The following is a 17,612-nucleotide window of genomic DNA, read 5'->3' on the forward strand; positions in this document are numbered from 1 at the left end:
GAAATGGAAATTTGATGGAGAAAATAAATCAGGAAAAATATAAACACAACATTTCAAAAGGTCAACCTAAAATTCAGTCACAGCTCTGGGAGAAACAGCATTGAGTTAGTGACCCTGCTGCAATAACACCCAAGGCTGACCCATAAAATGTTATGGGCCTGAGCATAAAGCCTCCATCTGGTCTAGTTAGCTTTCCAGAAAACAATAAAGACTAGCAAGATCTGCCTTTCGTTCTCAGCTGATTCATTACTCAAGTGTCATTGTATTTCATACGGGTTCCCAATCAAAACTATGCCTTCTAAATGGGACACTAAAACCTAGCAAACTAAAACTATGAGATTAGATAAAAACAAAACAATTTGAGATAGATGCCATGGAGGTTGATCCCAAACTGGTGCAAGTCTTCTGGGGGGTGGACATTTAAGGTAGGTGAACAAAGATACATCAGGTAGTTCAGACTCTCTCAGTGGAGAGAAGCCTGGTTCTGGTTCCAGTGGAGGTATCATTGGTGCCACGGGAGGGGAAATATTTTCTGTGCATGGGACTGATGATAAACCCCTTCCGGCAGCTGATTCCCTCAGAAGTGATATTATCTCCCTGGGGACAGAGGGTCCAAGTGGAGAAGGGGATTCCAGATTCCAAAGAGTGAAAAATACCTTGTGGGGATTCATGTCTCCCCAGTGTGAGAGGGTTCTGCTTCCTGGAGCCACCAGAGCTGGTGAGGAAGGTGATACCAAAAGCTGCTGATTATCAGACTTCATCAGTGCCAACCAATCCTGGCATTGTGGAGGAAGAGAGATGATGGTATTGATGGCAACACAGCCTGCTACTGATAGAGCCCAATGCTTACAGGTTTTCCTGCCTCTGGGACACAGCATGTCCTAACTGCTCATGGCCCAACCTGATGGGCTTGCCTTCAGCTGAATTAGACTTATTTGAAATGGATCTAGAGGACTTAACCTCGTGTTTATCAGAATGAGTCCTGAAAAGATTCTGCATGGGAGGCCATGGGGGAAGATTCTCTTGCACAGAAGTCCAACTTAACAACAGGAGGCATGCTCCATGCTAAATCAGGCCAATGTATGGGGCAGAGGAATGGAAAAGGATCTCAGCCTTGGTCTGACTGGGGCCTCATACCCTTTTCCAGGATGTTATTTGCAGAGGCAAAGTTACTGCCTTTCTTGGCTATGAGTGGGGAATGACTGACATATACTGCAGCTTGCTGCAATGTGAACTCCTCTGAAGTTGCAAAACTATTTACAAACTGGGGGTATGTCTAGACTGGCAGGTTTTTCCAGGGAACGTGTTTGCTCTTCTGTTTTTTTGCAGAAGAGCAAACGTGCTCTTTCGGGGAGTCCTGTATACCTCTTTCTACGAGGAATAAAGGCTCTGCTGAAAGAGGAGGCTTTTCCGCCATTTAGCCCCATCTTGACTGGGCCAAATGGTGGAAAAGCTTCTTCTGGAAAAGCAATTGGAAAAAACTGCGCAAATTGCACAGTGCAATTTGCATAGTTTTTTCCGATAAGAGTGTAGTCTAGACCTCGCCTGGGTCATTCTTTTGTAGAATGAAGCCAAAGCTGTGGGCACTGAAGCTTCCAACCCAGACCATGTGGCAGGGAGAAGTAACTGAAGAGGCAGGTGGTTTGCCCTGATCTTTAGCCAGTCACGCAGAAGCACCAGGTAATCCAGGGCACATGTGCAGACCAAAGAACACTACTTTCAAATTCTCTGGCTCCAGATGCATGGTGTGCATGCATAATCGACAGTGGAATACAATAGTAAAAGTCACTTGAAGAAGGCAAAAGAATTTAAAAATACGATTACAAAGGGAGACATTTGAACTGGAGTTCATTACTATCAATTCAACACTATCAATTTAGGACTAAATAATTATCTTAACTGGTTAACGCATTACAAAGGCAATTTCCCCTCTATTCATATCTCCACACCAAAAGTTATGAATGATCCACTTTCACCGTCACTTGATTAGCTTCATTAACACAAGCATCTTCTTCCTTCCTGCTTCTGTAACTTCCACTCCAATTCATCTGATGAAGTGGGTTTTACCTGCAAAAATTTGTGTCCTAATAAATCTGTTAGCCTCTAAGGGTGTGTCTGCACTATGGGATAAGGTTGAATTAAGATACACAACTTCAGCTACATTAATTGCATAGCTGAAATCGAAGTACCTTAACTCGACGTTTCTCACTGTCAACATTGCAGGAAGTCGAAGGGAGAACATTCTCTCTTTGACTTCCCTTACTCCTTGTGGAAGCAGGACTATCGGTATCAACTGGAGTGTTCCTCTCAGTTTGAATTAAGGTATCTTCACTAGACCTGCTAATTCAAACCCTGGGGCTTCATCTACACTGGCCAGTCTTGCGCAAGAACATATGCAAATGAGGCACAGTGATGAATATCGCCGCACCTTATTTGCATACTAAATGAGCCGCCATTTTATGCAAAGGGCTTTTGAACAAGAAGGAGCAATCTACACTGCTCTTTCTTGCATAAAAACCCCCTCTTGCGCAAGAGTCCTTCTGCCGGAAAATAAGCAGCAGAATGGCTCTTGCACAAAAGCCCGTTGTGCAAAAATGGCGGCTCATGAAGTATGCAAATGGGGTACGGCAACCTCATTTGCATATAGTCTTGCGCAAGACAGGCCAGTGTAGATGAAGCCTGGAAGATGAACAGTGGCAGTTCTGATATTCTCTGTAGTATAGACATACCCTAAGGTACCACAGGATTCCTCATTGTCCTAGACCTGTTCATTTACATTATCTATATTAAAACACCTATCATTTGCTTGCACCCCACTTACAAAGCTATCTAAATCAATCTATATCAGTGTCTTGTCCTCTTTATTATTATCACTCTCCCATTATCTGTCATCTTCCAACTTATCAATTATGATTTTATGTTCCCTTCCAGGTCATTAACAAAAATGTTAAATAGCATAGGGGCAAGAACCAATCCTTTCAGGACTGCACTAGAAACATACCTCCCTCAATTATTCTGTTTACAGATATATTTTGAGACCTATCAGTTGGTCAATTTTTATCCAATTAATATATGCCATGTTCATAATTTTCTAGATTTTTAATCAAAATGTGTGCTGTATCAAATCAAATTTCTTGTAGAAATCTACGTATGTTACATCAATACAATTATCTTTGTCAAACAAACTTGGAATCTGATTTTTAAAAAGATATCTAGTTAGTTTGACATAATCTATTTTCCATAAACACATGTTGATTGGTATTCATTGCATTACCCTCCGTTAATTCTTTATCAATTGAGTCCCCTATCAGCTATTCCATTATTTTGCCCAGAATCAATATCAGACTGACAGATTTGTAATTACCCACATCATCTTGTTCACCCTTTTTAATTATCACAGCATTAGCTTTCCTCCAGGTGCCTGGAACTTCCCAACCTAAGCCCATTCTGGCCCTGCTGATGTAAATGTTGTAGCTGCTCTTTGCCATCCTCTAGTTACTATTGGAATAGAAAAGTATCATCACAGGATAAGAAACTTTACTCGTTTTTATTACCTCATTTCAATATGGCTGTATTATATACTTTATTAACTGAATTAAAACAAAGCAGATTTTCTTTATACAGTCCATTAACAGCCAACATTTGTGATCCAGCCTAATGAATCAAGATAGTCAAGCCGTATGGAGCAAAAATGTACCGAAGTAGAACATGGAAATACTTAACTATAAGAACTAATAGCAATAAATAATGAATAACATTCTTACCAGAGAGCAAGTCTCTGCTCAATTTCCTTGAGAAAACTGGTGTGAAATTTGTGCAAAGGTTCAAAGTTGGAGAAGAGGAGATTTTTCAGTGTGTCTGGCATACAGTCATCTTTACTCACTGTGCTCTGAAACCACTAGAAGGAAAGAACAAAGTGATAAAGGGGAAAGCCGAGAGCAGGGCCATTTACTCTTTGTGCAATTGCCTACAACCTGGCTGATCTCTAGAGTACAGCATGGCTCAGATTTTGGACAGCATTTATGAAAATACTTAAAGCTTATTGCAATTGATGAAATTTAAGCATATGCTGCCTAATTGGGCCTTATAAATGTAACACCTCCACCGTGGTAAAAGGAGTTATTTACAGGCAGTCCCCGACTTACGCGGATCCGACTTATGTCGGATCCGCACTTACGAACGGGGCTTTCTCGCCCCGGAGGTCGAGGTAGCGGATTGCTACCTGCGAGCTCCGGGGCGAGAAAGCCCCGTTCGTAAGCTGCTCCGGTGCCCCTGGTTTGCTGGAGACCGTCTCCAGCAGACCAGGGGCACCGGGCGGGTTCCCGCGCTTCTGAGGCTTTGCTAGAGCAAAGCCTCAGAAGCGCGGGAACCCGCCGCGGCTGCGGCTTCAGTCCCGGTGCCTGTGGTTTGCTGGGGACGGGCGCTTCTGAGGCTTTGCTGCCACTTCAGTCCCGGTGCCTGTGGTCTGCTGGGGACCGTCCCCAGCAGACCACAGGCACCGGGACTGAAGCTGCAGCCACGGCGGGGTCCCGCGCCTCTGAGACTTTGCCAGAGCAAAGCATCAGAGGCGCGGCACCCCGCTGCCGCTGCGGCTCTGCTCCCGTGTCCCTGGTCTGCTGGGGGGGGGGGGGAGGCGCAGCTAGTGTGCCCCCCCCCAGCAGACCAGGCTTTTGTTTTGGACCCTGGGGCAGAGCAGCTGGGGTGCTGCCGATTGGTCCTGCAGCGCCGCTCTGGGCACTACTGGACCAACCCGGCAGCACCCCAGCTGCTCTGCCCCAGGTCCTGATTCAGCCGCTGCTGGTCAGTTTCAGCAGTGGCTGAATCAGGACGCCTGGGGCAGAGCAGCTGGGGTGCTGCTGGGTTGGTCCAGTAGCGCCAAGGAGCGAGGAGCGGTGCTACTGGAGCAACCCAGCAGCACCCCAGCTGCTCTGCCCCAGGCGTCCCCAAGTCAGCCGCTGCTGAAACTGACCAGCGCTGACTACAGGAAGCCTGAGGCAGAGTTGCTCTGCCCCAGGCTTCCTGGAATCAGCCGCTGATCAGTTTCAGCAGCAGCTGACTTGGGGAGCTTGGGGTTCTTAAGTTGAATCTGTATATAAGTCAGAACTGGCGGTCAGTTTCAGCAGCGGCTGAATCTGGACGCCAGTTCCGACTTACATACAGATTCAACTTAAGAACAAACCTACAGTCCCTATCTTGTACGTAACCCGGGGACTGCCTGTACTTCCTTACAGTCAATCCACCAACTCAAGATATATACAGAATAAATGTACTGCAGAGATACTGTCCTCCTGGGGTCACAGTTCTATTTCCTTTCTATATTTGTCATAAAATTCCCTCAGAAATAGGAAGCCTCAAGATAAATACAAAAAAGTAACCTCCACGGAAGAATGAATTTTGCATACAGTTCAGCCACCGCGGATTCACTTACTTAATTGAACTGAAGTAGGAAACTTAATTCCAACCACTTAAACTAGTGTTACTATATATTTTAGAAATGTGCATCTGTCTGTCCATCTGTGAGTCCATGTGTTCAAGAACTCCTTTTAAACAAGAGCAAGGGCCACCAAATTTGGAATGCAGCTTCCTGTTATCATAACTTAAAGCAAAGTCAGGGTTTGGTTGTGCCAGGACAGGGGATGTGTGTAGATTTGATCTGTTTCTTATCAAATAGAAAGGGAGTATTTCAGAGACTTAGTCTGTTTGTCTGTCTAGACTCAAGCCAAGGGACATTCACCCCCTCCCTCCCCCGGCTGTGCCCACTGCAGCTGTAGTGGCCATGGACAGACATTTCTCAGCTGACCCCAAGCTGCCGTGGTGAGAGAGGGCTGCCTCACCCTAGAGCAATGATTTAAATGAAGAAAAACAAAACTTATTTGAGTTAAGGACAAGAGCAATGCCGGGTAAAGCTTCTAGTTATTAAAATGTGAAAGTAGCTATTGCTAATGCCCCTCATAATCAGGTTCACTGTGACTTACGGTTTCAAAATCTGACTTCTGACTTTGTTAGCCTGTAGCTTGATTTTCAGGGATTCCAAAATCAATGAGGGGAAGCCAAAAAGTGCAGATGTGAAGTAGTTTATTTGTTTGAGATCTGTGTTGGTATCAGCATAGTATACGTAGCGCAGGATAAAGTCATACTATTTACATTTATAACAGTATCTTAGATCCACTAAAATTAATTCAGCTTTGACCTTTATCCCTTTGTGCTCTTGTATAAAGAGGCTGTCAAAGCAGCAATGTAAAAGGGGTTCCCCGAGTGACATAGAGCCGTCCTACCCATTCTGTCCTCACCATCTCCACAGTGGCTCCCCTAGAGCTGTTGCAACAGCCTGTCAATTAGAGCAGCCTCCAAAATAGGACCAGTTTTAACTCCAAATAAAAATACCACAGCTGACTCCAGTAGCATATGTTTCATGAGTAATGCTAAAGTAAACATACTGATGTGATGACTTCAAGGTCCTTTAGGTAAGTTCGCTCTGTGGTGGACACTTCTTTAGCAATGAAGTAAGCTTTGTCAGTTGGAAATCTCTGTAAAATGCAAAAAATAAGAAGTTTTGATCTGCTTTTGGAGGCTAAGTCTCCAGTAGAAAAGAAACCCTCAGCAACAATGATAAGAACAATTACAAACTAATGACCCTTCCTTGTGTTTAATTAAACATAACAAACAACTTAATGAACAGACAGTGTAATCGGGGCGGCCAGTGCGTATAGGCCGACTCGGCCGTCACCAAGGGCACCGTGTTAAATGGGGCGCCCAATGATGATGTCACGTCATTGAGGGTTGTGGAGGCGGGGGCGCCAATCGCGCATTCCGCATGGGGCGCCGGCTGCCGGTAGCCTGCCTTGGGCCGCCCCTGCATGTAATCTGTGCTCACTTTTCAATACACATCTCTCCATGTGATAAACTTTTACCGCAGAATGGTCTCCAATTTGCCCAAGCTAGTTTCTCCAAAGGGATGGAATAGGTAGAGGATCACAGAGTCTGGGAGAGAAAAGGTCACAATATAGGCTTCAGACTTCAGAAATCTCTCTCCTCTGTAGGTCAGTATCAGTATTACACCAGGGAGAAGTTTAAGTGACTCGACTTTACAGCTTGAGGGTCCAACATCTTCTTTCAAAATGGCCAAAGGGGCACAATTGGTACCTTCAGGCCTATTCTGCTTTCTTTGTGCTGGCTCAGGATATACAAAGGGAGAGGAAAACACCCCAAAATTCCTTGCTATGATGCTTCCCTCCCTCCAGCTGTTGGTTCAGCGGATGTGTCAGAGTCTGTGATGGACACTAGCTGACATACTCTATGCTCTGGCTTTCCCTAGCTGGTGTATCACTCCAAGGGAGCCACTGCCACCTGGCATTAGAGAGAGCAGTCTGAGGGTGCTCTAACTGGGACTGAGCATGGAAACAGGAAGAAGTGGATAGGTGTTCATTTTAGATGTTTCCTCTGGTGCCTCATATAACTGAGTGTAGAAGATGTTGTAACCTGGACAATCCCCTAGGCTCAAGTAGAATCAGCCAAGCTCCTTATTTTGCTTTTCTTGAGACTCTCACAGTCAGTCACCAGAGTTGCTCTACCAGCGGGGTCTAGCCCATGGCTAGGCCTCCTAGGCACTAGTGTAATACACATCACAATGTACCACCTTCCTCAGCAATGCATCAGGCAGCCAGAAGGGGAGCTGCTATGAAGCTGCATCAAGGAAAAAAGAGCAGCAGCTCAGAACTGCTCTTGCTCTTCTTCCACAGCAGTTCTAACAGCTGTAGGAGAATTGGGGGGGGGGGGGGGCGAGGAGGAGGAGGGGGGAGTGTGCAGGAGCCAAAGCGCATGGGGAGATGGCTTTTAAGCTGGCTTTCTGTGCATGCTGGTCCTGTGGAAACACTTGTCCCCTCACCCCCCACTGCCTGCCCCACATGAGCACCAACTCCGAGGATACACCTGCTCTCATCCCCACACTGTTGCCTATGTATCAGAGGCAGCAACATGAGGGGGAGCGGGACGAGGAGACTGTCATGGAGCAGCCTCTGTCCACAGGGAGGTTAGGGTCCCCGTGGACAAGACCTGTTGCCGCCCAACACTGCTGCCTCTGATACAGATGCAGCAGTGCAGGGTGGCAGGGGTTCCTCAGTAGTGGGGTCAGGAGCACCTTGGCTGCTGGCTCCACCCCCAGGGACCATTTTAGTAACTGTGTAACCATTAGTAATCATGTAGCCACAACAATTTTTAATAAAACACAAAATCTAACAGTCCTAAGATCTATAGAGATCAACCACATACCATGTTTTCAGCAAATAATACACCCAGGGAAGAAAAGGGCAAAGTCAACCACAATACCTTTCTCCTGACCTCTTCTTCCTCCTCAGTCCTGATACCCGACGGGTCGTTCAGCAATGGGCTGACCAGTGGAGATGACTGCTTGGCATCCGGGCTCAGGTTTGGAGATAATGACATATTTGCCACCACTGGTGCACCTTGAGAATTGATTGAGAGCTCTGAAAGGTGTGGGCTGCCAGTCAGAGAACCTGCTAAAGAAAAGACACAATAAAAATTGCAGTTAATACAAGGGCATCTCTCCAGGAATTTTATAAAAATGATCATAAATTATAATGTGGAAATTAGGCTAAAAGGCACAAGATCCCAGATCCTCACATGGTATAAATGGACATAGGTCACTGAAGTCAATGGAGTTGCAACTATTTATATCAACTGAAGATCTGCCCAGTGCTCTCTAAGTTAATAAAACAGGAAGAATTACAGCCACTATAAAACAAGAGCTCAAGGTACAAATAAGTCACTCACATAAGTTAATATTAAACATCAGACTCATGATGAGCTCAACACAGTACCCTACGCTATGAATGAGAATGCATAGAACAGATGAATGTTCTCAGCATTACAATTAGTTTAAAACACAATAAATAAGCCAAACGATGGCTATTGTTTTTCCTCCTACTACATAACTCCAAAACGCAAATGACCTAAAGTACTTCACTGGAAGCTGTGGGAAAGATATTAGTACAAGTATATCTAGAGGGAATCTAAGGAACTAAAGCGGTATTGTACTATGCAATGTCAATCACATCTAACATGAAGGGAGAAAACTACTAGCTATCCATTTCTACACACAGTAGAAGTACATATATTATTATACCTTGTAGAGTCATTCCAAGCTCCTCTGATTGTTTTGGATGGAAATGCTTGCGTTGCATTTACACAAAAAGGTATTACTTTTAACACACAAAGAATGACAATTTTGGTTGACCATACCCATAAAGCCCCATTACATTTTGTATAGTTAAAAAAAAAATCACTGAGATTTACACTTTCTTTAGGTTGAGATATACTGTTTGAACTTCTCTAGTCCAGCATCCTTGGGACTTGAACAGTGCTGAACCAGAGAATTTGCTGAACCATAGGGGATCAATACTGTCGAGAGGCATTACCAACACTTACACTGCTTATTAGACTCTTAGGGAATATGTAGAGGTAAATTAGAGCTAAACAACAGCACAGAACACTGAGAACCAGGACTGGTACTGTAAATAAACTTTATGAAACTGCAGGAACCATGTCACACTCTTGGAAAGTAGATAGCCAGCTAATTAAAATCATGCTGTACCACTGATGTTGCTGGACTAGAGAGATTCAATCTTTATTAGTATTGAAATTAGTGTTTTGTCTTGTGGAAGGCACCCAGATTACTGACACTGCAAATGAAACAGCTTGTCAAATGAACTTAGGCATGTTCCCAATTAAGCTAAGACATGCCATGAAAAGTCAAACATCTTAAAAACTATGTTGGATCTTTCAAAGCATGAAAAGTTTCATATTGTTCATGTTGTTACCTTAAAAACGTATGGAGAAACTAGCGAGCTATTGATTTCCATAGTTAACATATCGGCCAGAATTAAAGTAAATGTCTGCATATCCATGCATAAAGTCAAGGGCTTTTTATCACAAGCACTTTTCTGGAGTATATTATATAACTGTTAATCCCCATAACTACAACTCAACTCCAATAAATAATGGCATAAATACATAAAGCCAATAGGATGAGTGCAAAATATTTTGTGAAAGACCCCAGGTTTATGGCTAGCACAAATTTTTTTTTTTTTTTAATCCTGGAATGTTCATCTGTTTTAAGAAGAAAATCAATAAAATGTTGTTTGCTTAGACACCTATAACAATTATGTACCCTATTATAAAACAAAAAGACAAGGAATATTTGCCTGAAATAAAGTTTTTATACAGGCAGCCCCGGGTTACGTACAAGATAGGGACTGTAGGTTTGTTCTTAAGTTGAATTTGTATGTAAGTCGGAACTGGTACATATTGTAGGGGAAACTCTAGCCAAACATTTCTCCAGAGCTCAGTTTTATTCTCCGACACCTCACTTCCCTCAGTCCTTTATTCTCAAGCTGAGGTGTCTGCTGAGAAAAGCCGCTTCGCATCTCCCTGGTCTGCTGGGGGGGTGGGGGGGCTAGCTTCGCGTCTCCCTGGTCTGCTGGGGGGAAGCAGCTAGTGCAGGGTTGCCTCACCCCGTCTGTAAGTAGGGATCCGATGTAAGTCGGATCCATGTATCCCGGGGACTGTCTGTATTACTGTAACTATCAAGAAAGAATTTTCCATAGTTCCATGCTAAATCATTGCTCACTTAAATCTGAGAGAAAGGCCACAGGTTGTTACACAAATGTCAATTTTATTGACACTAGTACACAACTGCATACAAGGTTTCAAAAGAAATGGAATTCATCATATAGAAACAGTGAAAACAGATTAGTGGTGAGGTTGTAGGCTTAAAGTACTTTTCTACACTTTATGAAAAAAAACTAGGAAAAATGGTATCACTTCAAATGTGAGAAAACCAAGAAATTCAGGCACTCTGCCTGTCACATGACAGTGAATAAATCATTTGCACTCCTGTGAGAAACCTTAAGGTGTTTCATGGCAGAAATTGAGAGACATGAGGCCCTACTATTAACAGAGTAAATTTATGTCAATTTGACTGATGTGGTTCAAGCTGTAAAATATCTGATGAAGGAATTAACTGAAAAATGTTTCCCAGCTTACAATGTGGGGGCTCATATCTTATTATTATTATTGTTATTGATTTCCTCATGGAGCCCCACATTTAGCATATGCTCCATCAAGTGAGGCTTTCAAAAATATACTATTTATTTTAGACATCATTCCATCTGGCATTTTGCAGAAAAGTAAAATACTGCATTCTCATCCATGGGCTAGTAAGGACATTACTGAGAACCAAACTCAAGACCAAACACTACCATCCATAGTCAGGAGTGAATTTATGTTAATGGCTTCCCATTTTACACGTTGAATAACTACAGGTTAAAACTAGTCCGTAGGGAGTGCTTATGACAGGAAAGTGGCCCAAAACACTTAGTGATGCATTAACAGGTCTTGATTGGTACAAATACAATCTAAGCATAAGAACTAAAACTGGATTTTGCGTTTGTCAAAATAAGTAATTGACTTGCTCTACTGTGAGAAAGCAAACAGGGCAGGAAGAAATAAAAATGAAAGGTGTTGAAGCTCTGGGCACCATATTTCTCAATATTTGCAAAGTGAGCTTTAGAAAATGAGCCTAGGCTTATTGGATAGTTGAATCACTTGGCTAGTCACTTCCCTCCCACCCCCGCTGCCTCTGATACAGCAGCAAAGGGGGGAGCAGCAAGGGGTCAGCGGGGTACTACCTCTGGGCAGAAATGGAATGGAGCAGGAGCCAGTGCTGGGGGAAACCAGCTTAAAAGCTGGTTCCCGCCAGCACTGTCTCCACAGGGGGACAGGGGAGGCAGAGGTGCAGTGGGAGAAATGGCACTAGGTTGCGCCAGGTCCTGACTGCTGCATCTCAGCCTTTTAAATATAGTAAGAGCTCATTTAGCTGATTTATCAAAATTTAATATCCCTATTAGAAATTTGAACTTTGTAAATGAGAGACCATGTTAAATGCAATTATGCATGTGGTCCTTCCTTTTCTCTCTTTCTGGTGTTTAGGTGTAAATACCCTATATTAGACCTAGGGTCTGCTCTCAACTTCTACTCTGAACTCTCACCAGACAAAGGTGAATCCAGATATGCTTTATTCTTGGACTACAAAACAAGTAAACAGGAGCAGAAGAGATAGGATCAAGGTTAATTAAATAGTACAAAAATTCCTCATATCCCATCCACTGAAGTTCTTTGATTAATGGAAAGTTAATTCTCTCTCAGCCACTTTGCATCAGTTATTAGAAATCAGGTGATGCTGGGTTGCAGCGCCATAGCCAAAATGTTTAGTATTAATTTTGTCACTGGTGCTCGTAATTTGGTGCATTTTAATTTTCTTAGACTAGGCTTCGGCTCATTCATCACATATATGTAACTACAGGGGTCAGTCATCCAAGTGTGGGTGTATTAGGTTAATCAAGAACGTTTCTGTGTTATCTAGAGCACAATTATCGTTACTAGGTCAGTAAACCCACAATTCAGGAGCGCATCCTATTCTGGACAGCACTTAAGCATGTGTTTAACTGCCAATATGGAAACTGACGAGTTCAGCAAGTGCTTAAATCCTTTTCTGAATCAGGGCCTAAGCAAGGTAGTGGCTAGTTAACCACTCCAACAATGAATGGGAATGCTCATTTCCTTTCAGAATTTTTACTATATGTCAGAACAGTCAGTCAATGCCATATATGTCTGGGTTGCTTTCTTAGTTGCATCAAGCAAGCTAAGTGCTGGGGTTGGTGAGAGGATTTCAGAATGAAAATAAGTATCAACTGAACGAGAATGAATAACTCATGAAAGGATACTAGGACTTTAAAGTCTCATGAAACGTACGGGAAAGGTGGCATAACGGGTTAATACCTTTATATATATACCTTACAAAAAACAAGTTAAAATATATCTTCCACACATGAAGCAAAATGGAGCCATTGGACACAGCCAAGAACTTTGTGGATATGCTACATGACCACTTCAGAACATACACCATTATGTGTCACTCTCCTCTTAAGGGAGGCATGTTTCAGGGATAGCAGGGACATAACAAGTCAGAGCTAGAGTACATTACTGCTACAGGAGTGGAGAAGGCTACCTACAATAGTTGGCAATTGTTAGAGCTCTCAATGTCCTTTTTATTAGGCCAGATATAATTTTTTTGAAGTAATCTACAAATATTCTTAAGCAGGCACGTATGATAAATACTTAGGAACACTTTCCCTCGTGAATTCTTAAGGATGAACATCTCAGGTCCACTACAGAGGAATATCTAGGGATTATAACTGTGTGTATTCCCTGTAGGGGCACAATGTGGGGTAAAAGACCTCTATGCCCATCTCCCCTTCCATGTCTGCACAACAGCCACCTACAGATTTAAATTTGAGACAAGATACTCCACTGTAACTTTGACAGAGCAATGCAAAGTCTTCTGTCAAATGTTAGAAATTTGTAAAAGAGGTGAATGGGATTTAACACATCTTGAAGCCACTCTTCCTTCACTTCCCAAAACTGGCAAACAAACTCATGCCATGCAGATTTCTGCATCTAATCTAGCAATGAATTAAAATGTTACTCCCAGCCATTACATGCTTTCTGTTTCCCAAGCAGAACTGGACTGGAATCTGGTTTATGCTCCTCCTTTGTATAATGAAGAAGATGTAAAATTATATAATGTAAAGATGTAAAATATGGAAAACACCAATGGAAATATTTTCTACTGAAAGGGATATAATGTAAAACATTACCAGATAAGCCAGCTTTGGAAAAGCTGCAACACTCAGTCTGACCCACCCCCTCAAAAGCACTGATAAAATTTATTTTATTTGTAAGGTTTATACTTTTTTATTACATAAAATGCATTCCAGTCAGAAAAATGACTGTCACAACACATGAAACATTGTTGAATTCCATATTTATTCTCTCCTAGCCTGATCTAGAAACCTACTGAAGGGGTGTGTGTGTGCATATCGCCTGAAATCTTAAAACCAAGCTGTTTTCTCTCTGGCCCTTATATCATTGCCAGTAATGAAGATTCTCTAACCATTTTGTTACTACTATAAAGGCAGAATGAAATCCAGCTCACTCTTCCACAACTATATAGGTTCTGCACTGCTAATCATAGTATAACCCTTTTGTTAATACTGTTAATTAAGTATTAATGGGTAATACTTAATACATGGAGAACAGATAGCTTAATCTAAGATGGATCAGTTTTGCTTATTCACTTAAGAACATACTGGGTCAGATCAAAGGTCCATCTAGCCCAGTGTCCTGTCTGCTGACAGTGGCCAATATCAGATGCCCCACACGATAGGTAATCACCACCTGATCCCTTTCCTGTCAACTTTTCTGACAATAGCAGTGCTTTAAATTGGAATGGCATTAAATATGGTTAAAATTTGTTCTAATATTAGCAGCTAAACAAGTTATGTTACTGCTGCTGAATTATCAAGACTTTGGATGAAGAACCATTCTGCTCTCATTAAGCCAAATAGCAAAACTCGAATGGACTTCAATGAAAGCAGGACCAACAGCAGTAGGATTGCCAGTGCATTGGGCTTACCCCTCTCTTTTGATTAATCGTACTTTTAAATACAATTTCTCACTTGAACACAGTTCCAAGTCATGAAAACGAAGCTATGCATTAATCAGAGGCTCATCTGCAAACAACCCAGAATTTAATAGCAATGTATTTGGAGAAGGAATAAGCAGAAGATTTTAGAAAGCATGATGATGTCACTGAAAAATGAAGATGGGGAAAAAATGTCTTCAATTTAACAGCTGCAAAATGTATGCTCATAGCAGCAGTAGGAGTGAATAATTTGGGTGAACAGTACATCAAACAAAAACACAAGTTATCTTGTATTAGGACAAAGCTCCAGCCAACAGCTGGACAGGACAGTTAAACCAGTGACAGTTTTACAGCAAGATACTGGTTAGAATGAGTAAAGCCTTTGGTAAAGGTAACAAAACAAAACAAAAAAACAAAAAATTAATAATCATGCATACACAGTTAAATGAGTTTAGCTTGACATGCTTATATAGTCATCAAGCTTGGTATTGGTTTAGTAGCCAGCAACCCCTCCAGTTGGTATATATCCATGCTTTATTGGTATATTGTAGTGTTAGACAGTTGTGAGTGTGAAATCAGACAGTAACTGCTGCTGCTGGCCTACATCAGGGTATTCTCAAATCTTACACACAAAGAATAAACATTACAAACTGGTGGAAATACAGAATTAGGAGACATTCCTCTTTCCTGGCTTTTATCTTTCCATTTTTGCACAAAAGACAGAATAGAACCATTTGTATAAAATCTCCTTCTGTACACTTACATATAAAAGTTTAGCTTTTAAAATATGCATAGGAAACAATTCTAAAATATACCTAACTACACATTTTACTGCATCCACCCCATATAAGCTCATGCCACAGATACTGTCCAATTCAACAAGACATCTCCTCAAGACTACAGTGATCCTGCTTAAAAGCGATTGAATATTGACTTGATCATTCTCAGTGCAGCCTTCATTAAAAAATGAAGGGCAGACCAGATCTGTGTGCTCAACATGACCCAGGTACTCACAGTGAAGGTCACCTGTCCCCTCCACTTATTTGTTCTCTAATGTGGTGTGGTTTTCTATTCTTGAAAGCTCACAACCCAGGAATCTTGCATTGTCCAATTGTGAAATGAAGAATGCTCTAAGAGAACAGGATCACTGTAATAGAGGAAATAAGTATTCCCAGTACAAATAGGTATTTCTGCAGAAAAAGGACATTGAGACAGTGCCTCAAACAATGCAAAGAACAGAAGATACACCATGCTTTGAGGATAAAGACAGAACATTGAAAAGGCTTCCCCCCCCCAAAGAGGTACATGCTGACAAAACAGTGCATAGAATGAAACAAAAAATGTTTCTCTTCAAACATTATTAAACAAATGACAAAAATGAGAATGAAGTCCCCAGCAATTTTTGATTTAAAACATTCATTTTGTCTAGTAAGACTTTTCTTTGAAAAGATACATACAGAAATCAGGAAAGGGTTGGATGAGTGAAATATTGTCAAGCTTGTGAATTTTTGTTAGTGGTTCCAGTCAATTTCTCAGCAGGAAAGATAAAAAAATAAGGAATTCAGCTAATCAAAGATTTTAAGTGCTTACTGGAAAAGCAATAGGTTTTGAGCTCTAACATTCACTGAACTAAGACAGACCTACCTTTGATCTCCCCATAAATCATCTCAAGCAAAATGGCAATCACGCTGTTCTTACAAGCAACATTAGAAGTGTTTGAAAGGAAACTGCTAACCTGGTTTAACAAGACAGAAAGCTTGTGTCTTGCCTTGTGAAAGTATTCATGTGCCATCATCTCTTCATGCTTGATCAATGACAGTTTGAATATTACTAGTTACAGAGCTAGTTTTTGCCAGTGTGAGCTTTGATATTTTTACTGGTCTTAGGGAATCCAAATGCAGGACAATGTAGCACTTTAAAGACTAACAAGATGGTTTTATTAGATGATGAGCTTTCGTGGGCCAGACCCACTTCCTCAGATCAAATAGTAGTACTTTAAAAAAAAATCTATTCCCCTCTAGTTCAAAACAACCATTGTTGAAGAATTTACTATCATATTATATTTTTAAGCACCTATTTTTTTCCTTCTAGTGTAACAACAACCACCACCACTTTATTTACATTTGTACCTGTTGAAATCACAACCATGAATACCCACCTCAGCTAGGCCAAAAGGGCTTCTCAAACTTCATAAAATTAGAAAGTGCTGACTGCTTTTAATAATTAAAAAAGCATTCACCACCACCCCACACTCATACACATAACCCCACATGATTTGCAGAAGAGAACTAGGAACAGGAGAGGGAATAATAAAACACACCTAAGCATTGCTTTGTTATTAACCTAAACTAAATGCCATGTATATCATGACTTGGATTTTTAAGCAGAAATTCCACTTTTAAAAACAAATCAATGGCACAATATAGTTCTGCAGTAGGAAAGGAAATTGCAGATGCCTTTGTTCATGGCCCATGGAGCGTGCATAGACCCAGTGTCTCTAATGGGGGCAGGAGGGCCTGATGGGAAGGGAGGGGGCCTGACTGAAGTCCAAGTGGAAGAAGAGAGACTGTTGTGCCCAGCACTAACAGGCCACAAAGGTTAATAGCGCTAGGCCCCTGCCCTCTACTTGTGCCAGCTCTTGCCCCATCACACTGGGGCTGAAGGAGAACATGTCCGGAGATCTCTGAATGTCACAGAATCTGTGACTTCCATGAGCTCCGTGACAATCTTATCCTCAACCATCTTCAAGAAACTGAACCAATGGAGAAGTGGCATGTTCTTCTGTAACCACCTTTAATATTCTTGCCAAGCAACAGAATGACATCATCAGTGTCAACAGGCTCTCTCAGCGAAGTGAAAGCGGCCAAAGAGAGGGGATTAGGCGAGCGTAGTGAGCACAGGGCACAGTCCCTTCATATTCTTTTAAAAGAGGAACATACCAAAAAAGTAGATATGACCATTTTAATGTATGTATATCTGAGCACAGTACCTTCTTCCTTTGCATTCATTCCTTATTTCAGCCAGTAATTACAACCTTACTGGTTTAAGTGGG

General features: G+C 42.0%; 1 protein-coding gene across 8 annotated transcripts in view; it reads right to left on the reverse strand.

The window, feature by feature from the left end:
* FARP1 (FERM, ARH/RhoGEF and pleckstrin domain protein 1) overlaps nt 1-17,612 on the reverse strand; it is a 311,742-nt gene that overhangs the window by 43,801 nt on the left and 250,329 nt on the right. For 5 of the 8 annotated variants that reach the window (XM_075918778.2, XM_075918776.2, XM_075918779.2 and 2 more), the window contains exons 14-16: nt 8,326-8,516; nt 6,438-6,527; nt 3,765-3,898 (exon numbers count right to left, since the gene is read on the reverse strand). In XM_075918778.2, the coding sequence (XP_075774893.2) occupies nt 3,765-3,898; nt 6,438-6,527; nt 8,326-8,516 (415 nt within the window). The remainder of the gene's footprint in view (nt 1-3,764; nt 3,899-6,437; nt 6,528-8,325; nt 8,517-17,612) is intronic. The other 3 variants (XM_075918777.2, XM_075918780.2, XM_075918775.2) reach the window with 1 other exon arrangement.

The sequence above is a fragment of the Pelodiscus sinensis genome, chromosome 1 (genome assembly GCF_052426305.1).
Source record: "Pelodiscus sinensis isolate ZL-2025 chromosome 1, ASM5242630v1, whole genome shotgun sequence".
In the NCBI taxonomy this organism is placed as follows: Eukaryota; Metazoa; Chordata; order Testudines; family Trionychidae; genus Pelodiscus; species Pelodiscus sinensis.